This window comes from Eulemur rufifrons, chromosome 28 (genome assembly GCF_041146395.1).
Source record: "Eulemur rufifrons isolate Redbay chromosome 28, OSU_ERuf_1, whole genome shotgun sequence".
In the NCBI taxonomy this organism is placed as follows: Eukaryota; Metazoa; Chordata; class Mammalia; order Primates; family Lemuridae; genus Eulemur; species Eulemur rufifrons.
Window position 1 is genome coordinate 70,452,498 of NC_091010.1, and position 11,557 is coordinate 70,464,054.

At 54.2% G+C, this 11,557-nt stretch overlaps 1 protein-coding gene and 1 long non-coding RNA gene across 3 annotated transcripts in view; both read left to right on the plus strand.

Annotated features, from left to right (window-relative positions):
- Positions 1 to 5,318, plus strand: part of PPP2R2D (protein phosphatase 2 regulatory subunit Bdelta) — a 37,599-nt gene extending 32,281 nt beyond the window's left edge. For both annotated transcript variants that reach the window (XM_069460325.1, XM_069460326.1), the window contains exons 8-9: positions 1,614 to 1,875; positions 4,963 to 5,318. In XM_069460325.1, the coding sequence (XP_069316426.1) occupies positions 1,614 to 1,875; positions 4,963 to 5,242 (542 nt within the window). In that variant the 3' untranslated portion in view covers positions 5,243 to 5,318. The remainder of the gene's footprint in view (positions 1 to 1,613; positions 1,876 to 4,962) is intronic.
- A 1,913-nt stretch (positions 5,319 to 7,231) lies between these two features.
- On the plus strand, positions 7,232 to 9,036 carry LOC138376407 (uncharacterized). Its single transcript, XR_011231664.1, has 3 exons — positions 7,232 to 7,497; positions 8,528 to 8,645; positions 8,995 to 9,036. It is a non-coding gene; the product is annotated as an uncharacterized lncRNA (long non-coding RNA).
- Positions 9,037 to 11,557: the final 2,521 nt, after the last annotated feature.

An 11,557-nucleotide genomic window follows, 5' to 3' on the forward strand; every position in this document is an offset into this window, starting at 1 on the left:
AACCTGTGGCCGTTTTCAGCTGTTAGGACGAACTCTGCTCATAGGGGGCTTTCGTGGGTTGGAAGCCAGTTCCCTAAGCTGAAGGTCTAGCAGTTTAATCCGCTGAGCCTTGAGCTCCTTCTAGGTGAGGGAAGTTTTGGTTTTTTTTGTATTTTTAGCCGTGAAGAACAGGCTCCACTTTATAGTACATTGTCTGTGTGTGCTGGTGACATGGGACGTGTGTCCTGGAAACGTTGCTGGCCCTTCCCCCTGCTGACTGGCGGACCCACGTCCTGTGGCACTTCTCTCAAGGACGTCCCTAGCGGCCGCTCTGGAGCCCCCTGTCGCCTGCAGCGGCACCAGCCCCGCCCCGGCTGGGTGCTGGGTCAGCACTCGCTGACCGGTGCTCAGCAACCTCTGTGCCTGGCTCCTTCCCTGGAACTACGGGGGTTTCTAAGAATTCTGTAGTTCTGTTAGAATCCCTGCAGTGAGGAATAAGTGTTTATAACAGTTGGCCTTGTGTAAACACTTCTAGGTTCCAGCAGTTTTCCTTGTCATCAGAGTAATGTATTTGAGCGCTTGTTTGGAGGTGCCAGCGGGGCGGCTCAGCTCACCCTGACGGAAGAGCAGCCCCGCTGCCGGGGACGGCCGCCTGCGCTCCGCAGCTGCACACGTGGAGCGGTGAGGGAGGACGGGGACACCTGCCTGTCACCTGATCGGCCCAGTCAGCCCCAGCACCCAGTGGGGTGACCTGTCACGGCCAGGTCACCCTCACATCCAGAGTAGACAGCTGGCTTCAAGTTAACTTCAGAAACAGCTGACAGACAGGTTGCTGCGACATGGCAAAGGAGGGTCTGTGGATTCGTGTGGGTGACACAGGAGGGGAAGCTAAAGCAGCCTACGGTAAAGGAAGCGCGTGTCCCCTGGGCTGGGATTTCCTGAGCTCTGGGACAGGACGGTGTGCTGGGAGCCAGGGCACAGGTGGCGGGAACTGTGTCAAGGTACCTCGGAGAGAGCAAAGCTGCAGCAGGCAGCAGGGTCTGCTCAGGAAGTGCCAGGTCTTTCTGAAAATGGGAATTCGGTTTTGTTTACTGGAACGTGACCGTTCAGGGTTGCGGACAGACCCCCTGTCAACCGGCGGTGGCCAGCGGACCACCCCAGCAGACCCTCGCCGGCCGCCGGCCGCCCCTTCCCAGAGGCCTGTGCGTGCATCTGCAGATCACACGACCCTGCTTCCCTCTTGCTGTGGCCTTACACGGGCTAGACCGTCCCATGCTCAGGCCTGCTGCCGTGGGGGCCTGAAGACATCTGCACGGTGACACAGTGGCCCTGAACCGGGGCTGCACCAGGATGCCCTGAGGAGCCTTCTCAGATGGCGGCCGCCAGGACCTTGCCCAGGGGTTCCGGTTCAGCACCTGGGTGAGATTCGGTGTTCGTGCTTCGGGCCTGTCCTCTGTGGTGCCTGGCGCTGGAACGGCTCGTCTGAACCTCGGACCCACCGAAGCCAAAGATCAGAAGACGTAGCTGGGCCCTTCCGGAGTCTCAGTGCGGGGGCCACATCCTACTTGAGCTTTTAAATGAATTATTCTCTGATTTTTAAACAGAAGCTGAAAATATTTCATTTTGTTTTTCAGTTTTTGAAGAACCAGAAGATCCTAGCAGTAGGTCCTTCTTCTCAGAAATCATCTCGTCCATATCCGACGTGAAGTTCAGCCACAGTGGCCGGTACATGATGACCAGGGACTACCTGTCTGTGAAGGTGTGGGACCTCAACATGGAGAGCAGGCCGGTGGAGACCCACCAGGTCCACGAGTACCTGCGCAGCAAGCTCTGTTCTCTGTACGAAAACGACTGCATCTTCGACAAGTTTGAGTGTTGCTGGAACGGTTCCGATAGGTAAGGGCTACACGGGCACGCCACCCAGAGCTGCCGGCTTGGCCCACTGGGCCTCAGGGCCGCCCCGTGCCCAGAGGGGACAGTCGCTGGGGCGAGCTGTGGTCCGCGCTGCGGGAGGAGGGGTGCTGCTGGGAGTTGTTTCCAGGCCTCTGTTTGCCTGGTGGTGGTACGGAAGGGGAGGAAACAGGGTTTCTGAGTAAGTTTCTCACGTAGCTCCTGATTCCCTCTGTGTTTAGACAATAAGCGTGACACTACGTACATGTCGGCTATTTTTAAAATGCTCAGTGAATGGAAGATAGTTTATTATTTTTTATTATGCCCGAGGAGAGGGAGAGGGAGGGAGGAGGGACGTGACTGGCGTCACTGGAAGGCTCGTTTCCGTCCGCCCTTCCCTGCACACGGAAGCAGCGGGGGAGCCCGCCCTGCCGCGTGCGGACGGGAAGTCGAGAAGGCTGGTCTCAGGTGCTGATGTCATCCACCATGCGATGGTTATGCCGCCCTGATGAGTTGTTTTGTACACGTTCTTTAAAGATAATATTACTAGTGCTGTTGAGACTTGTGTCTTTAATGTTACACAAAAAGATTACATTTCAGATAATGGAAGGAAATTATCTTGTATCATTTTTATATAGAATTTTTGTTTTGGCCAGGGAAGGTGGCTCATGCCTATAATCCCCGCACTTTGGGAGGCCGAGGCGAGAGGATGACTTGAGGCCAGGAGTTTGAGACCAGCCTGGGCAACATAACAAGACCCTATCTCTAAAAAAAGGTTAGCCAGTTGTGGTGGTGGCGCCTGTAGTCCCAGCTACAAGCGAGGCTGAGGCAGGAGGAGCTCTTGAGCCCAAGAGTTCAAGGCCGCCAGGAGCTGTGCTGACGCCACTGCGCTCCAGCCTGGGTGACAGCGAGACCCCTTCTCGAGAGAAAAAGCATTTTTGTTTGGAATGGAACTGAGCAGAGGAGTCTGCTACTGGCAGTGAGCGAGCAGCTAGACGTTCTGAAACCCCTGTGGCACGAACATCTGGGTTCGCAGGATATGGCACAAGGGTCTCCTCAGATGCTCACGCGGGCCCACGCGTCAGCAGGGAAAGTTCCACAATGGCCAGAAACAGGGAGTGGAAACCGCAGGGCAAACTCGGAAGCCCTGGGCCAGCCTGGGGCACCAGCCAATACAGGAACCCGCCACCTGGGTTCTCGCAGCCCAGCTGTGCAGTTACGGCCTCAGGCCCACATGGGGTGTGGAGGCGGAATGAGAGAAGGTGGAGTCGGGGACATTGGCACATCTGCCTGTCGGAGACCTTGGACTGGGATGGCCGGACTCCTAGGTGGGCAGCTGCAGCACTCTCACAAGGACGTGGAGTTCGCCTTTGCACTGGCTGCGCCATCCGGGGACCTGGAGCCTCCACGTGGGCCGTGTGCTGGGCATGCCGAGGGACGGCTCCCGGGTGTGCAGACTGGCGTGCTGCCTGCAGGGCTGCCTGGAGGTCGGCCGCACACGCTGCGTCCCGGGGTCCGTGTTGGCACGGGCTCCCCACGGGGGCCAGGCAGGTGCCGTGCAAGCATGGGGTTGGCGTTGCAGCAGACGCACGCTGAGAGAACCCACTGCTTTTACAGTGAGCGGTGAGCGCGGGGCCACTTGGGCCAGAGCGGGGCGTTACCTCGCCTCAAGGTTGCTCGCTGGAAACAGCCCTGAGAAGCGGCCCAGGTCGAGGGCACTCAGGAGTGGCGCCATGGCAAACACCACGAGAACATGCAGAGCTTCTTGGCCCCGTGGTGGGTTGCTCCTCCCAGCACACCCAAGTCTCTGGATTCCTCAGAAGAATGAAAATCAGTTAAATATGAGCTCACGGGTCAAAATTACCGAGCACGTGTAGGAAAAAGTCACCATGAGTGAGTCAGCAGAAACCATAACAGAACTTAACCTTTGAGAGTTCAGATGTGTAAGTTATAGGGTATAAAGTAAGAGTGCTTTGATGTATTTACAGCGTAAAGGAAGAAACCAAAAACCTGAGCAAGGAACCACAAGACCATTAAAAATGACCTAGGAGACCGGGCGCGGTGGCCCACGCTTGTCATCCCAGCACTCTGGGAGGCTGAGGCGGGAGGACTGCTTGAGCTCAGGAGTTTGAGGCCAGCCTGAGCAAGAGCGAGACCCCATCTCTACTAAAAGTAGAAAGAAATAAGCCAGGCGTGGTGGTGGCACCTGTAGTCCCAGCTACACAGGAGGCTGAGCCAGGAGGGTCACTTGAGCCCAGGAGTTTGAGGTTGCTGTGAGCTGGGATGACACCACTGCACTCTAGCCTGAGCGACAGTGAGATCCTGTCTGAAAAACAAACAAACGAACAAGTAAAATAAAAATGACCTAGGAGATTTGAAAAGGTATCAAATAGAACTTTTAGAAATGAAAAATACAATAGATGAAAATCACTTCGTGTGTTTAGCAGCAGATCAGTTTTGGTTAACGGGATCTTGAATTAGTGAACTTAAAGGAAAATCAGAAGAAATGCAGACCAGAGCACCGTAGATACGGAAAATATCAAATGTTGAGAAACATGGAGGAGAATGTGCTGTGGCTCACGCCTGTAATCCAAGCACTTTGGGAGGCTGAGGCAGGAGGATCACTTGAGGCCAGGAGTTTGAGACCAGTCTGGGCAACATAGCGAGTCTCCATCTCTACAGAAAATGGAAAAATCAGCTGGGTACAGTGGCGCCCGCCTGCAGTCCCAGCTACTCAGGGGGCTGAGGCAGGACAATCACCTGAGCCCAGGAATCTGAGGTTGCGGTGAGTTATGAAGACGACACTGCACTCCAGCCTGGGTGACAGAATGAGACCCTGTCTTTAAAAAAAAAGATGAATCCATTTTTTCTTACTCTGTGAAATTCTTACTGATATGATGATATGTGAAGTTCAGTGAGACTCTTGACTGCACTTCTCTCCTGCCTGTGTTGTTGCCGTTCCTTATCTCTGAAAATGCTTGGGGTTGGGAGTGGGGGCACCAAGGCCCGGTCCCCGCTGTGCGTCCAGGTGGTGGGGTCTGGGCCTGCTGCCTGCCTCGTGTAACTTGTGTTGCTTTTTCTCGTTTTGGACAGTGCTATCATGACTGGGTCCTACAACAACTTCTTCAGAATGTTTGACAGAAACGCGCGGAGGGACGTCACCCTGGAAGCTTCGAGAGAGAACAGCAAGCCCCGTGCCAGCCTGAAGCCTCGGAAAGTGTGTACAGGGGGTAAGAGAAAGAAAGACGAGATTAGTGTGGACAGTCTGGACTTCAATAAGAAGATCCTTCACACAGCCTGGCACCCCCTGGAGAACATTATTGCTGTAGCTGCCACCAATAACTTGTATATATTCCAGGACAAAGTCAACTAGAGCACTCACTCGAGGACCAAGTCTCACCTTGCATAGTCAAGCCGGTCGTTTTTCTGTCAGAGAAAAGGCATCATTGTCCGCTCCATCACCAACAGTGACGCGCTCGCTCCCGCCCTGCACGGCGCCGGCGAGAAGCGGCCCTGGCTGGAGTCGCGGCGGGGCTGTGCCCAGCGCGGCGGGCTGGGCGCTGCTGCTCCGGCGGAAGCCCCTCGAGGCAGTGTTGACGGCCGTCGCTCCGTAAAGGCCATGACTCGAGATACGTGTATTTATTTACGTCTGAGCCTTCCTTTTCAGTTATAGACCAAAAGCCTAACGTCCACGAGAAAAGTTATTGTCAGATCTCTCCCCGCCCTGTCCCCACCTCCTCTCTGCGGTCGCTCTGGGGCCTTCGCGTGGGACGGGTGACGCTGTCCACCGGGCTCACCGTGCGTGCCGGGCTCGGCAGCTTCCCCGCCCGCTGTCTGCCGCCACACCTCTGGTGTAACCACTTAATAAAAACAACACACTATACAAAGTGTTTTTAAATCCAAACATAAGTATCGTCTTTTTATTTGCTTTAATTGCATATAATAAAATTGTGCAGGATTATTCTTTGGAACGATTTGGAGAGCTTCTGTCCTGTGGCAGGATGGTACAGCATGTGCAGCGCTTCAGACTCTGAGTGCGTCTGTCCCCAGACTGCCAAACTTTTGTTTTGTTTCTGTCAAAACAGTCCATCTGATGCACCAGGTAAGGTCTGGGAAAAGCCATAACTGAGGCCACCTCTGAGAAACAAAACTGCAAGGAAGGGGACAGAACTGCTGCTGTAAAATTAATGCCTGGTGTAAAGCAGGCCTCCAGTTCACTACAGGGGAAGACGGGCTTGCTTTCTAAGCCTTTTAAAGTACTTTGGGGGGATATAACTTTTTAAGCATTGCTAAAATTATATGCATGCAAAATTTCACATTGCAGTTCAGACCAGCAAAATTAAACAATTTTATTATGTGATGCCACCAGTGTCTTGGTGGTTTATTTTACAAGTAGTGTCTGTGATAGCAGACCTCGGGATTCCCCGGGACGGACACAGCAGTGCACCAATGGGCAGTGACCAGCGCTCGCTTCCGTGGGGTCTGTCTCGAGCCTGGTCCGTGTCCTCCAGGAGGTGGAGGGGGCTCCTGGCCGTCGTTGGAATGAAGGTGTATTTTGATTACTGATGATACGAATGTGCAAAAAAAAAAAATGTCATCACCCTGAATTACTGTTAACAGAATGCCACTTTAGTTCACATTGTTAGAAACTGAGAATCTAAAAGTACCTTTATTTTAACTTAAAAATAATTCTTATACTGTGTATTGGTTGTGACACACAGACCAAGTCTGAGTGGAACAGTTACTTAAGCATTGGTCAGCCCTGGTCCTTAAGAAACAATTCTAGTAAAATGGGATTGTATATAGTTGTTCAACTATTTTGACCAAAAAATTGAATAAATTTTAAATGTTTAACTGGATTTTCACTGTGTATTTGGACACTTTTTCCATCTCTCCTTGAGAACATGTTTCCCACTAATAGAAAACTAAGCTGTGCACCTCAGCAGGGCAGAGCGGAAGGTGAGTGTGCCCGGGTGGCTCCTGGTGGCACTTGGGCTGGGCATGATCGCACGGGCCCGGTGTGCACCTTCCCGGCGTCTCTACTCCGGGAAGCCGCCGGCCAGGGCCCTGCCGTTTGTGGCTCTCCCTGGTCCGTGGGAGGTTCCGGGGAGCTCTCCTCGGCAGTTCCGTGTCGGCGAAAGCAGCGTTCACTTCTGAGAAATAACACACTTTTAAAAGATATGGAAGTTTCTACCTTGTTCTCCTTTTTATGTTCTGATTCCACGTAAACCTTTTTCTATCCCAATGAGGTAAGAATGCTATATTTTTCAGTTTTTTTATATTCAGGCATACAAAATGTCATTTTTCTTGTTCTGAAACTTTCTCTTCTTTTCCTGCTTAAAGTTACAGAAATTTTTTCAGTTTCACATCACGCTTTGGTGGTCCCTGGGCTAATGGCCTGGCCTGGCGAGTCAGCTTCATCCGTACGCAGAGCTGACGTGCATTTGCTGCTGTGAGCCGGGTCACTGTGCCGTTACGAGACAGGCCTCCAGGCTGGTTTCCAGAGTCGCAGGTCGCAGGCACTGGTGAGCTGGAGCGCAGCTAACGGCAAGTCCGTCTGTCCTTCCCGTGGGAGCTGATGGCTTTCAACACCAGGACTCCCAGAGCCGTGTCGCACCTGGTCAGTCGGTGAGTGTCCGGTTCCCTATGGGCTGAGGCTGGACCCGCCCGGCCCAGAGGACTGCGTGTTGCCCTGTTGCTTTCTCAGGAGCAGCTGTTGGTCTCACAGGGGGATGAGAAGGGTGTCAGACTGGCACTTACACCTTTTCCCTCTTAAACGTGTCCGTCCGTGGACCAGCCCCGTGGGCGTGGCCGGGGATCCATCCCCCCAGCTGCTGTGGGCGAAGGCGCAGGAAGGGCCTGTCGTGTGCTGGGCGCTGCCCTGAGACGGGTTTTGCCCTCAGACCGGGTGGCGGGTGTCAAGTGGGGATGGTCTCCATCAGGAGCAGTGTCGTCAGTGCTGTGCCAGGAAGGCCCAGGAGTCAGGTGGGAGCTGGTGCCACAGGCAGCTGAGACGGCAGTCCCTGGCCTTCAGGTGGGGCGAGCACCTGCACCCAGGCGTGGAGTTGGAGGGGCCCTCGGACCCGCCTGCCAGCGCCAGGCCACAGCTCGCCTGCGGCCTGGCCACCCCTGCCTCCCCCTCCTCGGCGCCTGCCCTCGCTGCAGAGACACCCAGCCCTGCTCTCCCACCGTGGGCGTCTGCAGGGGGTGCCCTGGCCAAGTGTGGACGGCTGTGGGGAAGGGGGAAGGCGCGGCACCAGGGGCCGGGCCAGGGGGCCGTGGGGTTGGGCTCCCGGGTGCTTTCTGCTCTCGGGCGCTGGGCCAGTCTGGCTGTGGTTACAGATGGACCCGCCGCGGCACACAGCTGGGCCTCCGTGGCGCAGCGGCACACAGGATGCGGGGGCTCACGCAGGCCATGGACTTGACCCTGACCTTCGGGGAGCTGTGGCCCCCCTGAAGTTGTGAGGAAGGGGTGGCCTGTGGTCCAGGCTGTAGCTGTCAGCGCTGCCGGCAGCTCCGCCGTTACCTAGACCTGAGGGTACTGCAGCCGCGACTCTGTCCAGGGCAGGTGGTGGTGTCACCCTGGCTGCTGTTTGAGGTCACACAGGACAGGAACACAACCTGGATGTCCTTTTTGGTTTTTTTGTTTTTGAGACAGGGTCTCGCTCTGTCACCTGTACTAGAGTGCCGTGGCGTCATCGTAGCTCACTGCACCTTCAAACTCCTGGGCTCAAGTGATGCTTCTGCCTCAGCTTCCCAAGTAACTGGTACTGCAGGTAAGCACCACCACACCTGGCTAATTTTTAAAAAATTTTTTGTAGAAATAGGGTCTCGCTATGCCTAGGCCGGCCTAGAACTCCTAAGTGGTCCACCCGCCTCACCTCCTGAAGTGCTGGGATTACAGGCGTGAGCCACTGCGCCGGCCGCTTTGGGGTTTTTTCAAGTTACCTTAAGACTAACAGACTCCCGCCCAATCTCCTCCTAGCCGTCTTTAATTCCATTTCCTGCCTCTGCATTTCCACACACCCCCTGCCCTCCCAGAATGAGGAGGAGGATTTTTTTTTTTTTTTTTAATGTTGGCCTTTACTCTAATTGTTTTTATTTATTTTTTTTTTTTTTTTACAGACACAGGGGTCTCGCTCTTGCTCAGGCTGGTGTCGAACTCCTGAGCTCAGCCATGCCATCCTCCCGCCTCGGCCTCCCAGAGTGCTGGGATCACAGGCGTGAGCCACCGCGCCCGGCGTAGGAGGATTTGAAAAGCAGCAGCAAGGACGCTGGCCCGAAGGCTGGCTGCCGCGCAGGGAGCGGGGGTGCCTGGAGCTCCGCGCCCGCAGTCGACCTGCACAGTGACTGAGCACAGACATCTTTACCTAGAACACCTTAATGCTTTTTTCATATAACAGAAACTAGTCCCTTCAAACATAAGTGTAGCCGTCAGGTGACACATACTAAATTCTACCAAGTGGCTCGCAGTGACAGCTAAAACGGGCGTCGTCACATGGAGAGGAAAGCGGGGTCGTGGGCGCAACATTGTCCTAAGAAAGCTCAAGTTTTCAACTCCATGTTGTTGACGGTATCGTGCGTAAATGAAACCTGGGATTAGTGATCCCAGTCTCGTCGAGCGAGTGACATGGTGACGTGTTCAATTTTCATTTTCCATTTGGTGGTTTGAAAACTCTCCTGACGGTGCCAGTCCGCGATGCTGCACGTGGCGCCTCGGCTCTGGCTGTGCGTTTTCCCCACGTCCTTGAGGCGAGTCGCTGACGTGTCCAACAGTCTCTGCCCGTGGACCTGAGACCCAGAGACTGGGTCCCTCGTGGCGTCCCCAGGGGTCACATCTGTCTTCGTCTTCCAGTCCCTTCCTGGATACTTTTGAAAAGTGCGGACAGTTACTTTGTATAATTTTCCTCAATTTAGGTTGGCCTGATACTTTGTGATTAAACTGCGCTTATGCATTTTGCCAGGAACGCAGAAGAGACCTGGCTTCTGTCCGTCAAGGCGGGAGGTGGACGGCGGCTCCCCAGCCTCTTCCCTGACGTCCTGTTCCCCAGTCCCTTTGGTGAGTCAGCAGGCACCGTAGTGTCTGCCTAGTGACGTCCCATTGTTCCGTATCTGTAGTTTGAATTGTTGGGAGGAACCATCCCTTTCCCCACATTTATTTGGTTACCTGTCAGTGTGGACTCATGGATGCCTGCTTTAGTCCATGGCTACAAGAGTTGCTATCGTGATTGTTACTCGAGCTGTCCCAGCTTGGGCCACTGGGAGCTCTTCCACGGTGCACCGGCTCCTGCATCTCTGAATACGCCATTTTCTGAGCACTTCCTCGCTTTCGGGCACCAGATGCACCCTGGTTCCTTTATTGGAGAGCGGGATTGGAGGGCAGGAGGCTGGGGCCGGCAGCGCTCACTGCTCCTGGAGGGCCACTGCCCCCTTGCCCCGTGACCGCACACACCTGTTCTTCAAACCACAGGTTGTGGCCAACCCAGCACCACCACAGGCCTCGCTCCAGCCTTCCACCCCCACCCCCACACTTCGACCCCTTTGTCCAGCAGGGAGAAACCAGGCTCTCATTGTCCACAATATATTTATTTGCTTACTGTTAGTATGCAGTTTCATAGTTGCTGACCCAAAAAACAAACTTACTAGCAAGAGTTCATTTTTACTTTAACCTTATAGTATCCAGAGCAAATGCTGTTTTCCAGTTGTTCAGTGCTTTGCCGCCCCACCCCCAGTGTGGTTTTATTATTTCTAGTAGGGTTCCTTACTGCTTGGATTCTATTTTGGATTCTCCCCAAAATGGTTTTTTTTTTTTTTTTGAGACAGAGTCTCACTCTGTTGCCCAGGCTAGAGTGAGTGCCGTGGCGTCAGCCTAGCTCACAGCAACCTCAAACTCCTGAGCTCAAGCGATCCTCCTGTCTCAGCCTCCCGAGTAGCTGGGACTACAGGCATGCACCACCATGCCCGGCTAATTTTTTCTATATATATTTTTAGCTGTCCATATAATTTCTTTCTATTTTTAGTAGAGATGGGGTCTCGCTCTTGCTCAGGCTGGTCTCGAACTCCTGAGCTCAAACGATCCGCCCACCTCGGCCTCCCAGAGTGCTGGGATCACAGGCGTGAGCCACCGCGTCCGGCCCCCAAAATGGTTTTAATTGTTGATTTCAGCAGTATGTGAAGCATTACTGTGGTTCTAAGAGTCAGTTATGCAAAAAGTCACACTCTCACCCTGTTCTCATTTTCCCGTCCCCACCCACCCTGTGTAGGTAACCAATGTCATTTCTTGCTTATTTGCTGCCCCTTTTTTGGGCCCAAATGAGCATAAGTATTTTCTTTAGCCTTTTCCTTTTTGCATAAAGGATACTATTTTCCTTAAAACAATCCTTTTTTGTTCACCAATCTGCCACATGGGCGGGGCTCAGCAAGGCCGGCTCATCCCCACTCCAGGCAGGGTGCGCCAGGGTTGTCCTTCTAGCACTGGGGTCTTCAGAAATGGCCACACAGGGCTGGCGGGTGTGCTGGCTGCTGTCGGCTCCAGGTGGGCCTCTCCACTGGGCCGCCTCGCTTCCTCCCCGCATGGAGGCTGGGTTCCAAGAGCAAACACCCCCAAGAGACGGGAAGTAGTGCCAGGCAAGGTGGGCCCAGAAACCGGGCCACATTGCATCCTCCTTATCCTACAGGCCAAGTAATC